At 46.1% G+C, this 14,125-nt stretch overlaps 3 protein-coding genes across 7 annotated transcripts in view; 1 reads left to right on the forward strand and 2 right to left on the reverse strand.

Annotated features, from left to right (window-relative positions):
* Nucleotides 1-9,929, reverse strand: lrrcc1 (leucine rich repeat and coiled-coil centrosomal protein 1). The gene is made up of 19 exons (XM_062481579.1): nt 9,599-9,929; nt 9,206-9,252; nt 8,864-9,069; nt 8,707-8,772; nt 8,422-8,589; nt 8,158-8,324; nt 7,696-7,860; nt 7,345-7,565; nt 6,381-6,564; nt 5,935-6,083; nt 4,943-5,147; nt 4,639-4,778; nt 4,244-4,445; nt 2,918-3,103; nt 2,002-2,176; nt 1,489-1,652; nt 988-1,196; nt 591-728; nt 1-484 (listed from the first exon to the last, which is right to left on the reverse strand). The coding sequence occupies exons 2-19, from the start codon at nt 9,247-9,249 to the stop codon at nt 238-240; spliced, it is 3,036 nt and encodes a 1,011-aa protein (XP_062337563.1). The 5' UTR covers nt 9,250-9,252; nt 9,599-9,929; the 3' UTR covers nt 1-237.
* Nucleotides 9,861-13,518, forward strand: LOC134037126 (uncharacterized protein C05D11.13-like). Its single transcript, XM_062482462.1, has 3 exons — nt 9,861-10,134; nt 11,591-12,165; nt 13,201-13,518. Exons 2-3 carry the CDS (start codon nt 11,638-11,640, stop codon nt 13,204-13,206), a joined length of 534 nt encoding a protein of 177 aa, XP_062338446.1. The 5' UTR covers nt 9,861-10,134; nt 11,591-11,637; the 3' UTR covers nt 13,207-13,518.
* Nucleotides 12,973-14,125, reverse strand: part of LOC134037125 (RNA-binding Raly-like protein) — a 21,979-nt gene continuing 20,826 nt past the window's right edge. For 4 of the 5 annotated variants that reach the window (XM_062482459.1, XM_062482457.1, XM_062482458.1 and 1 more), the window contains exons 8-9: nt 13,968-14,010; nt 12,973-13,650 (exon numbers count right to left, since the gene is read on the reverse strand). In XM_062482459.1, the coding sequence (XP_062338443.1) occupies nt 13,978-14,010 (33 nt within the window). In that variant the 3' untranslated portion in view covers nt 12,973-13,650; nt 13,968-13,977. The remainder of the gene's footprint in view (nt 13,651-13,967; nt 14,011-14,125) is intronic. The other variant, XM_062482460.1, reaches the window with a different exon arrangement.

The raw sequence follows: 14,125 nt of genomic DNA on the forward strand, positions 1-14,125 counted from the left end.
TACTTAGCTTTTAGGAAACCACAATTATTTTATTGCGATGTTGACGATTCATGATATAAAAACAATTGTTAATAACTTAATAAAAATATTTACAAAACGTAAACTTGGCACAAGGAGTGAATTTATAACTTCATATTCACCTATCACTTCACAAATATTGGTAAATATTGAAACCTTTAAATTAGTTTAATCCAACTTTCTCAACCTCAGGTGTGTAATTAATCATGTAAACTGAGGTTAGAAGTCTTTCAGCACACTGGTCAGTCGTCTCATTTTGTCCTCCATGATTTTCTTGCTGCTCTCTGTCTCCTCAAGAAGCTGTCGCATTTCCTCCTCCACCTGAAACACTCTCTGATTGGCCTGTTCAATTTGTTTCTGCTTCTCATTAGCCAGTCTCAAGAGCTCTGTCTGATGGGACACCTGCACACACTCCAGCTGCCTTCGAAACGCATCGTCCATGCTGTGGAGCTTCTCAACTACAGCTCTGGATGACAAAAAAAAAAACACAATTCCACATTGAGCTGAAAATAATTCTTACTTTAGGTCACCAATTTAAAAGATATAAAAGTATTTTGTAACTGAAGTCTTACTTGTGTGCTTCTGAAGCCTTGTCTCTGTCCTCCAGCAGCATGGTTTCTTTAGAGTCAAAGTTGTCTTTCATGCGCTTCACCTGGCTCTCTAGCCGGGTCAGCAGATCTGCCTTTTCCTGCCACTTCTTATTGGAGGCACTATGGGAGAAAGGAGGTGGTAATCACACACATGCAAACAAACACACACACACAAACACACACACACACAAACACTCTCTCACACACAAACAAACCATCTCTCTCTCACACACACCATCTCACACACACACCATCTCTCTCTCTCTCACACACACCATCTCTCTCTCACACACACACACCATCTCACACACACACCATCTCTCACACAAACACACCAACCATTTCACACACACAGACAGACAATCTCACAGCCACACACCTGTAGGCCCTCTTGACCTCGTCCAGCTCCAGCTCCTTATCCTCCAGCTGCTGTTTGAGCTCCTCCTTGCGGAGGCTGAGTTGCTCCAGCCTGTCGCGGAGCTCCACCAGGGGGCCCATCTCCTCCTCCAGCTGCTGCTGGAACCTCCTCTGGGCCTGGATGCTCTCCTCACGCAGCCGGCGCACCTGCTCATCCCGCTCCTGCACAGCCTGCCCACGGGGAGGGAGGGAAGGAGAGAGGGAGAGAGGGGGAGGAGAGAGGGCGAGAGGGGAAATAATATAAGGGAGGTGGGGGGGGGGGGGGGTAGAGAGGGCGAAGGAGGAGGGAGGTGAGGGGGAAGAAAGGAAAGATAAAAGATAGTGGCCATGACAGAGATTCCGAGTGGGTTCATATAATATGCTGTATTAAAATGCAATGCTGATTAAAAGTGAATACACGGCTGACGGTAGTGATGACACTGATGACGCTAGCCCGCTAGCTAGCCCGCTAGCTAGCTAGTACCTCTTTGAGTTTGCGGATGGTCTCTGTCTGGTCATCGATGACCTTGGCTTTGATCCTGAGGGCGTCGTTGTCTCGTTCGTTCTGTTTCTTCTGCGACTCCAACTCCGTGGACAGCACCTCGATCTTAGCCTCCAGACGACCCCTGTCCTGAGCCAATGACGCGCCTGCGTGAGAGAAGGGGGAGGAGTCAGACAAGGATGAGTCAAGGATGGGATTGGATATGTGAGAGATGGGTTACTGGGTCAATTCGGAATAGAATAAAGGAGACGTGAAGGCTGTGAGTGAAAGTGAAGGACAGAGAGCCTTAATGTCCCACATGCTGTCATGACACAACAAAAAAGCGTCCGCCTAGTCATTGTGGTTATGCCTGTGTGTATTCAGATGTCCACAAGATGGCAGTAGCATTACATTTGCTCCTCTACAGTCGACACAGTGTACGATCATGATCTATTATCTGTATTTGTTAAACCGTGCTGTATACTGCGGGCGCCCTGCAGACTGGCGCCGTGCTACCTTGCTGTGCCAGCTCCTGGCCCCAGATCTTCCTCTCGGCCCTCAGGCCGTCGATGACCGACTCCTGGGCGCTGAGCTGGGCCAGGAGGCGGGACTTGTCCTTCTTCATGAGCTCCAGCTGCAGGTTGAGACGGCGGTCCTGCTCCACCCCCGCCTCCAGGGGGCGCAGGCGAGCCTCGGGGGAGCAGAGGGACAGAGCGTGACCAGGGGGATCGTGGGACGGAGAAACAGACGGACGGTGGGAGGGATGGAGAGACAGGCAGTGAGACAGGCAGAGGCACAGAGACAGAGACAGGTAGAGGGAGAGAAAAGAGAGACAGGCAGAGGCACAGAGACAGACAGGCAGTGAGACAGGCGTGGACACAGAGACGGGAAGTGAGACAGGCGTGGGCACAGACAGAGAGACAGGCAGTGAGACAGGTGTGGGGACAGACACAGAGACAGGCAGAGGCACAGACACAGAGACAGGCAGAGGGAGAGAAAAAGAGAGACAGGCAGAGAGAGACAGGCAGAAGGGAGAGAAAGAGAGAGACAGGCAGAGATACAGACAGGTAGAGGGACAGAAACAGAGAGACAGGCAGAAGGGAGAGAAAGAGAGAGACAGGCAGAGATACAGACAGGTAGAGGGACAGAAACAGAGAGACAGGCAGAAGGGAGAGAAAGAGAGAGACAGGCAGAGATACAGACAGGTAGAGGGACACACAGAGGTCACTCTCGACAGAGGAAGCCAGATGGGTGGTTAGCTGCTGTGGCATATTTTATCACCGTAAGTCCCTGAGGCTTGTCCCTCAGCCTCTCACTGAGACTCATCATGAGGAAGGGAAAGACACAGACAGCTTGCTAGCTTTTGGTAGTGCAAATTAAGACAATCTCAATGCCTCCTGGAAAACCACATATTCACACATCCCATGAATACCTTGAGCTCGGTAATTGCATCTTTCTTGGTTTTGATGAGCTCAGCAATGCGATTCTTCTGCTCCTTGACCATAGCAGTGAGATCCTGCACCAGAGAGCCAGACTGTTTCTCTCTCTGCTGGGAGCGGGCCAGGGCTGTCCTCATCTCCGACACCTCCCCACTCAGGTGATCACATCCCTCCTTCACCTAGAGAAAGAGGTGGAGGGGAGATCGAGAAGGTATTCAAGGCCCTGCTCAAAATATCTTCAAATGCAACCTTCCCTCGACATTCACCTGGACGATTCAGAGTATCTTAGTGTTATATTATTTATATATTAGTTATATTTTCCAGTCAGGGTGGAAGGATACATTTCGAACAAGAACATTTGAATGACATGTATTAATAAAGAATGTCAGCAAAAAGTTGTCAAAAAAAAACTTGAGAAGAAACTTGATGACTTTAGTCTTGGTCAGAAAGTACACAAACTTCTTGCATGGCATTTAGATTTTCATCAATCAATGTCTACACGTTCATCAATCAAAGATTATACAAGGAGGTCATTTAGAAAACCTGTCTGTCTCAATTGGACCAGCAATTTGTAGGTACTCAAAAACACTGTGGTTAATGTCAAAGTTCAGTGTTTCAGAATTGGCAAGGTGGTACCACACATCAGTCTCTCAAAAGAGAGTGATTGGACAAAACAACACTTAGGATCTTTTTTTAAGATCTATTTTTAGAGCTTTTCTGCTGTATTGGAATAGTTTCAGTGTAGAGTGACAGAAAAATGTAGAGGAGAGAGAGAGAGGAGAGGACATACAGGAAATGGCTCAGGCTGGAATCGAACCCTAGCCTACGTGATACAGGCTCTAAACTGGTGAGCCACCGGGGGTGCCCCAACAACGACGATTTTAGAGGGTGATTAAACTCTTTCCTCTCAGAGGACGCTAGCAGAAAGACGCTACTGTGTTTCAGCTGAGGCACGGACAGACCTTAGTGAAGCCTGGACAGACCTCTGTGAGGTACGGACAGACCTTAGTGAAGCCTGGACAGACCTCTGTGAGGTACAGACAGACCTCTGTAAAGCCTGGACAGACCTCAGTGAAGCCTGGACAGACCTCTGTGAGGTACGGACAGACCTCTGTGAGGTACGGACAGACCTCAGTGAAGCCTGCACAGACCTCAGTGAAGCCTGGACAGACCTCTGTGAGGCACGGACACACCTCAGTGAAGCCTGGACAGACCTCTGTGAGGTACGGACAGACCTCAGTGAAGCCTGCACAGACCTCTGTGAGGTACGGACAGACCTCAGTGAAGCCTGCACAGACCTCAGTGAGGTACGGACAGACCTCAGTGAAGCGCGTGGCCTCGATTGTGAGGGCCATGCGGAACTCGTCCTCCAGGGCGGCGTACTGCTGCTTGCCCTCTGCCAGCCTCTCCTCCATCTCCGACACCCGCTGGGCGTGTCTCCGCTCGGCAGACTCCGCCTCCCTCGCCACCGCCTCGCGGAACTCCGCCCCACCCGGCACCAGCCTGGACTCCAACTCCTTTCTATGAAAAAAATTCAAAGCCCATCAAAACTAAGTACAAAAAAAACTGTAATCTATATTGTGATAGTGTCATTTTAGTTCTATTAGAATCTTTTGGAGACACACCCCAAGAATTCTGCGGGCCCGTAAATGTGTCGGACAGGGTCTCTAGTAAAGCAGCACTGTAACTAGCATGAACACGTCTGGTGTTTTACCTGTATACCTGTTCCCTGGAAGCCAGCAGTTCATGCAGCTGCTGCTGCTTGTCTTTGTGCTGCTTTGCCATGGCCTTGTGGATCTCCACCTCTCTCTTCATGGCGGCAGCCTTGTTCCCCAACTCCTGCTGTTTCTTCATCTGGAAGGTCAACTTCACCGGTCAGAGGCTAGGATTCTTCTGGTAGCCATGACGCTTTATCGGTAATCATGGCCGATTATGACCATCATAAAATAGACGGGCCTAATCTTGCATCAAGGTAATCCTATCTTGATATTCAAATCATCTCTTGCCCAACTAGCTACCTCCTCCGCCTGTTGGCGGGCCCTCAGTGCTTCCTTTTGGGCCACGCTGTCCTCCAGGCTGCGTAGCGCCCTCAGCTGGTGGTCCTCCTGCTGGCGAGCCTGCTCCAGCTGCAGGGCCAGACCCTGGCTCCTCTCCTCCAGCTCCTCCACCCGAGCCTGCAGCACTGAGCGCTCCGAACGCTCCCTCAGGAGCAGCTCCTTCAGCCTGTAGGAGGGAGGGAGGGGAATAGGCTCAAACATAAAAGAAAGGAAAGAGGGAGAAAACAAAAGATGGACACAATTAGACAAGTTAGAGAGTGGAAGATAGGGAGCAAAGTGAGCCTGTGATGGGGGTAGAGGGCGGACAGGGTCATTAGTGCTGGCCGGGGAGCTGCAGCGGAGATGGCAATTAAGACAGATTCATGCGTCACCACTGACATATGCTTGTCACCGTGACTGCCATAAGCACGATTTATCTTGGGAGGGTGAAAAAGACAAGGGCAGTACATCAGGACACAGCAAAGCACTGCCATCTGACTCTGCGGAACTCGCCAGAAGGATGCACTCCATCGGAAGGTTTTAGTGACAGACCCTTTGAATGGTTTTAATTATGGATAATCAGGCCCCGTGGTATTCAATGCCAAGGCGCACGCAGGCTAGATACACTGTAGATAGGTGTGAAAGCTCTTGCTAATGCAAAGCACTAAGCTTTTATGTAGGTGTGTTGCTTTTATGTAATGGAAAATGAAAGCCTGAATTTCAAAATCTACTGTGAAGTACATTCACTTTAATGTGCCATTAGTGCATTTGGGTCCATCTAGTATGGCAGTGTTAGTGTGTTTCAGATATTTTTATGGGCTGTACAGGACCGAGTAGAAGAATGTGTGTATGTGTATTTATGTTTACGTGGGCACGTGTATAAATCTTTGTGTGTGTGTGTGTGTGTCTGTATGTATTTATGTGTATGTGTGCACGTGTATGAATGTATGTGTGTGGTGTGTGTGTGTTGGGACCTGTCTGTGGTGTGCAAGGCCAGGCTCTGCAGGTCTTTCTCCTCGCTGGCCTGTGTTTGCAGGCTCTTCATCTGCTCTGTCAGCTTCCTGGCAGCCTGCTCTGCCTTCCAGCGCCTCTCCCTCTCCTGGTCACGCTCCTCCACAATGGCCTGGCACACACACACACACACACACACACACAAATCCTTGATCTTCTGCTGTACTTTCTTTCTGCACAATTTCTACATCTTTTTGGATAAAAGCGTCCGCTCAAATAAATAACCAGATAATAATAATAATAAGTAACCAGAAGAGACACCAAAACACACACAGAATCTAATACACAATCACAGAGTCATGCACAACTGACACACAAAAGCGACTACATCCCTGCCACTATTAATCAGTCCAAGTACAAGTACATGGCCACCAGCAATGGCTGAGTCCTAGTCCATCATGGTCCTTACCCTGTATGTCTCTTCCTCCCCAGTGGACCTGTTGCTCCTGTCCCCCGGGGCTCTGGGAGGGTTGAGGCCCTTCCTGGCTGGCCCCACCATGTCTGCAGGGCCCGGGGCAGCAGATGGGCCCCCCGCCTTCCTCCAGGCGCCCGCTGCACACTTTGAACCTCTGCCTTTCCGGCTCTCTGGGTCGCTGTGCGTGTAAAAACGGTTTATTTGAAACAGCTGAAAAAGTTACAACGTAAAAATAAAAAATAAAAGAGGAAAAAAAAGTGTGTCTTCTCCGATTAACCGTCTTGCTTTAAAAGGTTTTTCTAAATGAGTCTCAAAAAAGTTATTCTGTGGACCGGCAAACTTTTCTTTAAACACCACCTTATCTTCCACGAGGGCATCAGAGACTGCCAAAACAAAATGAGGGTGAGTCAAAGCAGGTGTCATGAGAGGCTGATGAAGTAAGATGAGGGGGCAGAGCCATGCTTGGGGTGTCATCTATCACATGTAAGTGATGACAGGTGTAATCTGAAGGAGTAGAGGAGGAGAGTTTAAACCATGGGTGGGAGGGAGAGATTGATGGGCCAACCTACCGAGGATCAAGGGAACTCATTATATCACCAAGGTACTCATTAGGCTGTTGGCTCGTAAACAAGGCAAAGAAGAGGGGCTCTGTATATCCTCTAACCGTAACATACCATCATCCTGACAGTAAAACGGTATATTGCCAATATATGAACATTTATGGGCAATATTGTTACTATTTAGACAGAGGACAAGATGCCCTTTTATACATTTTGTATGGTATAATTATATATATATATTATTATTTTTATATCATAATCATAAAATGAAAAGTTATAATGCTTATAACGTCATTTAAGTGTACAGTATTAGCCTTAACCCATGTCTTGTGTAGTCTTAGTACCCAGTGACTGCATTAAGTGTAGATTGGCACATGAAAGACAGACAATGCCTCCACCTGTCAGTTCTCCTGGCCCTGGGCTCCTTAACGGGCCTCTTCACTGTGGCTCTGCCACTCCTATGCTGGGCTGCCGCGATCCTGGAGCCACAGCGATTCTGCTTCCCGCTGTCACAGTCACTTTCTGACGTGTTGTCAATGTCCCTCCTGGGCTTCCGTAGCTCCACTGAGGGGGCGGAGCTTCTGCTGGCATCACCGGCAGGTTTCTGAGGCAGAGGTTTCTGAATAGGTTTAACACAGGTAAAGAACAATATCCAAAAACAAACATCTGTACCCAGAACAAACCAAACTGGGGCTTGTGGGTAAATGGTTTAGACAGGTGCAGACAGTCTTGTACAGTTCCAGGCTCACCTGGTGGAAGAGCTGGGACACCTGGTGTTCTAGTTTCTGAATGCGCTGTTCATTGTAGGGGTCTGCTGCTGGGCCGACCTGCAGTGGGTCGGTCCGTCTGGTTGGTGGTGTGGGCTCCACGGGGCCCGCCCGCTGGCCGTACTGGCTCATCTCCTCATTAATACGTGGGGTTACATTTACATTTAGTCATTTAGCAGACGCTCTTATCCAGAGCGACTTACAGTAAGTACAGGGACATTCCCCCGAGGCAAGTAGGGTGAAGTGCCTTGCCCAAGGACACAACGTCAGTTGGCATGACCGGGAATCGAACTGGCAACCTTCGGATTACTAGCCCGATTCCCTCACCCACTTGATAATACTTGAGGGTGCAAAACGGTGGATAACTGATCGTATCCTCTTAGTTTTAGATTAGTTAGATTTCATGCAGCTACTTTCTTTTGCAATACTAACATCAATTATTACCAGGTCATTTGCACTGGTGTCTGAGGAGAGCAAGAATTCCACATAGTCATCCAGACCAGGGATATCAATAGGACAGTCCTCTCCTAAAGAAGCGTGGTTTCCAAGCCGGTCCACCCTGTCCAGGCTAGAGATCTGAGGCAGGGCCTGGAACACCATCTCCCTGTAACCTGACGAAAGAGAACACACTCTAATAATAATCACAGCAAACACCACAAAGATCTAAAATGACAAGACGACTATAAATCATTCAGAGAGCAGTCTTACCTGGTGAACTGCAAAGAGGGTTATCTTTGCCATCCACACACAACGTGACTTCTCTCAAACTCTGCAGTCCCAGCATGCACTGCAGCAACTGGTTGATGCTGCCCAGGCTGTTGCTATGGAGACTGAGGTGTTTCAGCTTGTATGCGGCCCCATGAAGGTACAGTAAGCCTGTAGATTTAAAGTGGTTATGTTTTAAATGTAATGTGATATATATGATGTTTTAAATGTTTGTTTTAAATTCATGTCATAAACATTAACCAATAGTAGGATGGAGTCATGACCCACCTGTGAGGTCACTTATGTGATTGTAGGATACATTTAATCTAGTCAAGTTCACTAGTCCATTCAGTCCTGTGTTACAGCAAGAAGGGTGTTAATACTACACACAGTGGAGAAAAGTTCTCAACTTCTGAAGTAAATTAGGTAATAGTATGAAACTCACCTTCAACTTTTGTGATTAGGTTGCAGGACAAATTTAGGGTTCTCAATGAGGTAAGGGAGCAAAGTCCCTCAATACGAGTAATGTGATTGGATGACAAGTCCAAGTGTCGGAGACGCCAAGCCGGCGTCAAGCCCTCTAGCCTCGATATTCTGTTAGAGTGAAGATTCAGTGACGTAACACTGCTGCTCAGCGGGACCTCCGACAAACTTAAAAAATAATAATAATAGAATAGAAAATGAGGGTGAGGAAATTACAGACCAGTGGCATGGTTTTTATTTTAGGCTACTGGAGTTTCAATAGATAATTGGAAACGTGTAGGGAAGCAAGCGGAGTTGGGATTACCTTGATATGTTCTTGTCTATCAAGCACAACTCTCCATCCGCCATAACCTATAACATTAATAACGAGCTCCTGTAGTCAGTATCTTAAATGACTGGTTTTGATGGTGTAAAAACAAAGATATCACAATTCATAATAACATTATATATTTCTATGCATAAACTGATCAAGAGATCAAGAGATAACATATGAACATGGCAATGACGGATCCAGTTACTTGGCAAAAAGACATTATGTGTTAGCTTGCTTATTACATTGGCATATTAGGCGTGTAACAAAATGTATATACAATATGAAACTGCTTCTAACTTTACATGATATCATTGTCTTTCAGGGTTTCTTTCAATCAAAGCATACAGGTAATGCATCTACTCGGGACAAGGTAGCTATGCTTACCAATCGTCTCCACACCAGTCATAGAATGCAGACAATTTTGCTAACTTTTTGCTGTTGTTGACATGAATATCAGCAACTCAAATACAAGCAAGCCCCCACTGGCGTCTCACAAAACAGTGTTTACATAGATAAACATCAAGATAAACTAAATTAACTTTTTCATAATAGTTGAAGCATTTGTTTTTGTTTTACCGCCGCTTGAATTGAATTAGCCGCTTTCTGGCAACCCTCTTGCCACTTCCTGGTAACGCTAACTCAATGACGTTGCTCCACTTCCGTTTGTCCGTGGACCCTGGAAAAAGTTAATACTGTGCTGTAAAGCAAGGAATATCCGTGGTTTTATAGTGGGATTTTATGGCAAGGAGTGTCCAACGATTATCTCAAGAACCGAGCATTTGAATTTCTGTAAGTGTCCGTGTCAGAACCCAAGGACGTGCGGTGCCGCTGGTGACGTTGTGTGGATGAGCGCCTCGAGAACCCTAAAAAACAATTCGCCACCAGTTTCGCGATGGATCCCTTTCAGAGATGCTGAGCCGGTAGGTACTAGAGGTAGAGGCTGTGCACGAGGCTGTGCACGAGAGGTAGATGCCATAGATAGCTCTGCATCAGCCATATGAAAGAAAGATTGCCTAACGCATACCAATTCAAATTGGACCATCACCGGTTTACCCAGTGACTGCAGGCAGCAGACTATTTGGGAAGGAATATGTAGCTAAACACATTTGAGTGTACTGTGCAAAACCTGCAAACTATACATCATACAAGACTGAAAACAATATTAATACGTGACGTGTACAATAAGAAACGATGGCATGAGATTAAACGCTGTTCATTGTTGCCAAAAATCTCACTAGAAGTCACATATTGGCTCTGAAAAGTCGTTCACAGTCGCTAGATTATGTGATGACGGATAATTGGGCCTCTCATCCACATCCAGTTTATCTCCCGGGGCGAGGATGCGACTTTGTTTGACAACACAAAAGACATGGCAAATAGCAGTTATTTTGCTGCTGCTCTACAATGAAAACGGGAGATATACAAAGTTGCAGAAAGTCACCTGATTTGTCGCTAGTCGCTAGATCTACAGGAACACAACTGTTAATGATACTTTTGGAGTCTTCTTCAGTTCACCTTCTTCAACTGTTGAGAACACTACTGAAGTGGTGTGTGCTAGAAGGTGTGACTGGGATTGTCATTTAACATAATAGTCCAGGGAGTCAGGTGGCTGAACGGTTAGGGAATCGGGCTAGTAATCAGAAGGTTGCCAGTTCGATTCCCGGCTGTGCAAAATGACGTTGTGTCCTTGGGCAAGGCACTTCACCCTACTTGCCTCGGGGGAATGTCCCTGTACTTACTGTAAGTCACTCTGGATAAGAGCGTCTGCTAAATGACTAAATGTATGTAATAGTCCTTTTGGTACAAATTAACGACTTTCCAGTTACAAAGGGATTCGATTATGCAGGTCTTGACCAATACAACCCAAGGCTACAGTATTAGGATACTGATTGGCTGAGCGGTTTGCGACAAATAGACAGTTTCGCCACAATGTTCGTCTGACATTCTAATAGCAGACTTTTTCCAAAGTTTCTCAGTTTGTTGATCGTCACGCAGCTTTATAGACATTTCTCGAAGGATACCGATTTTCTGGGTCATCAACACGCAGGGGTTTATAGGCCTCAAATTCATGGAGGTGTGTATTTGTATTAGGGATGTATGCTATCTACATCTAAATATAACTGGGTAGCCTATAGCTGTGTACATGTCAAATGTGTTCACCGTGATTACAATCACCGTTTCAAAGCAGTAAGTGCACTGGTCGCCTACAAAGCCTGTGTTTTCGCTACCCCCACGCGAGCCAATTTTGAGTAATTGTAAAGTGTTCGGAAATCGCTTGAAGTTGTGTTAAGGGAAGTATGCCTAATTGTTAAGCATTGAAAGTCATGTTACCATTTCACAACCGTACATCATTGATTGTTGTCTTTCCTTCCACAGGATTTTTGGTTCCACACCCTGAGTGAGCAGGTTAACGTTCCAGTAACATGCCTCGAAATACCCGGACTAAGCGGGAGAAACAACGTGATGCAAAACGCCGTATACGTGCAGCTGCGTGCACCAAAGCACGAGATGAGGAGGCCGCTCAGCAGCAAGCACACCGTCGGGCAATCAACGCTGCGTGTGCAGCTAAGGCTAGGGCACAGGAAACGGCCGAGAAGACAGCAGCCCGTCGTGCCAGCGACGCTGCGCGCATGGCTAAGGCGAGGGCAAGGGAAACGACAGAGATGACATTAGCGCGTCGTGCCAGAGATGCTGCGCGCATGGCCAAGGCTAGGGCGCAGGAAACAGCAGAGGTGAGAGCGGCCCGTCGTGCCAGAAACGCTGCGTGTGCAGCTAAGGCGAGGGCACGGGAAACGGCAGAGAAGACAGCAGCCCGTCGTTCCAATGACGCAGCGCGCATGGCTAACGCGAGGGCACAGAAAACGGCTGAGATGCAAGCAGCGCGCCAGGCAAGGGACAGTGTGCACCATCAGGAAGTTAACCGTGCGCCCCAACAAGCGCAACCTTGCACGGTATGATGATACTGATTTCTTTCAAGAGGAGCTTCATGGTCATAACAGTCAGACATTGAGCACTGCTTCTCTGCTCAGAATGTTCACATTGTGGTGCCCTTGTGTAACATATGTGTTGTCATTGTCTGCTATGTGGAATCGATTATAGGCCTAAGGAGTATCCATTTGTATTTGATGCCATTGTTAACGCACATGATGTAGGCAAATACGCTTTGAAGCAAGATAGCCTTCTGCACATTCAACTCAACAAAGTGAAAATGAACAGAACTCATCTGACGACTACACACCCAGTCTCAGGTGATGTTATGAGTATTCAGTGCAGAATCGTGCAAAATACCTATTGCTGTATGGTGTACATTACTCTAACAAGTGCAGAATAGTGATTTATGCAGTCAGTCACACACTGAGCTACTACCCATAGTGGAGCAATGAAGGATGAGGGGCGTTAATGGCTATTGGCCATGCAACGACTGATTTAACCAATTACCTTCAGTACAGCAACTGCCCTCATTAACCTGGGGAAATGATGATCTTGTGCTAATGAAAAGAGGGAATTAGACACACCATCTGTTGCTGTCCCAATGCCACCCATCTCTCAGTCCAGCTAATTTGAATTTCAAGGGCATTATCTGAGAGCCTAAATAAGGTTGAGTAAATCTGTCCAAACCTCTGTCTTTTAACATACAACATCCTGTATGGTGGGAAAGTTGAAGGCCTAGGTTATATGACATATTTTTGGTGAGACACGCTCTGTGTTTAGGTGTTTTTACATTGTATTTCAAAAAGCGCCGTAAATTCACCACCATGTATATCTGCGAATAGTTGCAGAGTGAAAGATTTATTTCAAAATGTGGTTTACTCCATTGAATAATATATTGACTGTACAACAGAACAAATAAAGACACATACTAGTCATCACATTCCCAACTACTGTACGTGCCGCCCCTACATAAAAAGTCTTTAGCTTAGATTTTGCCAACCATGAACAGAAACAATCCATAATAATGCCTTTTGTGTTTGTTTTTCCATCCACAGCCCTGACAAAACAATCTTCTCATCTTGAAGAAATGTCATTTTGATTTTGCCAACAAAAAATACATATTTCATCTCTTCTCAACGTGGACAGAGGACAACAGAGCAGAGACATTACTTTACGTTGTATTTTATGAAACATTACTTTCTTATACATCAAATAAACCATAACAGATTGATATGAATGATTCCTGCCCAACCACTGAAGAAAGAAAACGCGAGTTATTCATGTTTGCCTTATGGTCTGAGCACATTTGCCCAGAAAGAAATGACACAGCTCTCAAGTGCTACCAATGTCGTAATAAAAGTCAACAAGCGCAACGTTTTTGAGTCTCTTATTTGCAGTCGTTTTCTTCTTCATTTCCCTTTCACAATAAAGGTCCTCCAGGCCAGATGGTCTGATGCTGCTGGTATCGGGTCTTACAGCTCCCAATAATGCTTCTTTTTGTTAACCTGAAGGGAAGACCAGAAACAAACAAAAATCACTGGTATCATCCTCATCTTTTTCATTACTGCAAAAACAACGGATTGTTGATATCAAAAGTACTCAATAAGCCTTCAAAAGAAGAATCTGTGTTTGCTGCAGTAAAGATGATTACAGAACTGTTTTTTTTGGCAAGTTACCAAAAGATGAAGAAAAAGCAGTCCGGTTGATGCTCAGACACATTTTCTATTACATTTCTTTAAATTATTTTCAGTTTGGTCAGGATAAAAACAATTACTTTAAAAATACAATTAAATGATTGTATACTGCAAAAAGTCAAACATACCTAAACCTGTTCAGTTATCTATGTCCGATATGTGGTTTTCTATCTGAAAAAAAGAAAAAAAGACTGTTAATAGTCCTGTAATTCCACCCACTTTCTGTCAGGCAGACATATTTCAGTGACTCAGCTAAATACGTAATCCAAAGTAAAAAAAAATCCCA

This window comes from Osmerus eperlanus, chromosome 16 (genome assembly GCF_963692335.1).
Source record: "Osmerus eperlanus chromosome 16, fOsmEpe2.1, whole genome shotgun sequence".
NCBI lineage: Eukaryota > Metazoa > Chordata > Actinopteri > Osmeriformes > Osmeridae > Osmerus > Osmerus eperlanus.

What these genes read in the sequence shown, in the direction of transcription:
- lrrcc1 (XM_062481579.1), bottom strand. Translation starts at nt 9,249, where the DNA reads ATGGCGGATGGAGAGTTGTGCTTGATAGACAAGAACATATCAAG. An exon ending in AGGGCCAGGAGAACTGACAG is followed by an intron (nt 6,565 to 7,344) that starts GTGGAGGCATTG and finishes TTACACGCACAG; the next exon opens with CGACCCAGAGAGCCGGAAAG. An exon ending in GCCTTGCACACCACAGACAG is followed by an intron (nt 5,148 to 5,934) that starts GTCCCAACACAC and finishes TCCCTCCTACAG; the next exon opens with GCTGAAGGAGCTGCTCCTGA.
- LOC134037126 (XM_062482462.1), top strand. Translation starts at nt 11,638, where the DNA reads ATGCCTCGAAATACCCGGACTAAGCGGGAGAAACAACGTGATGCAAAA.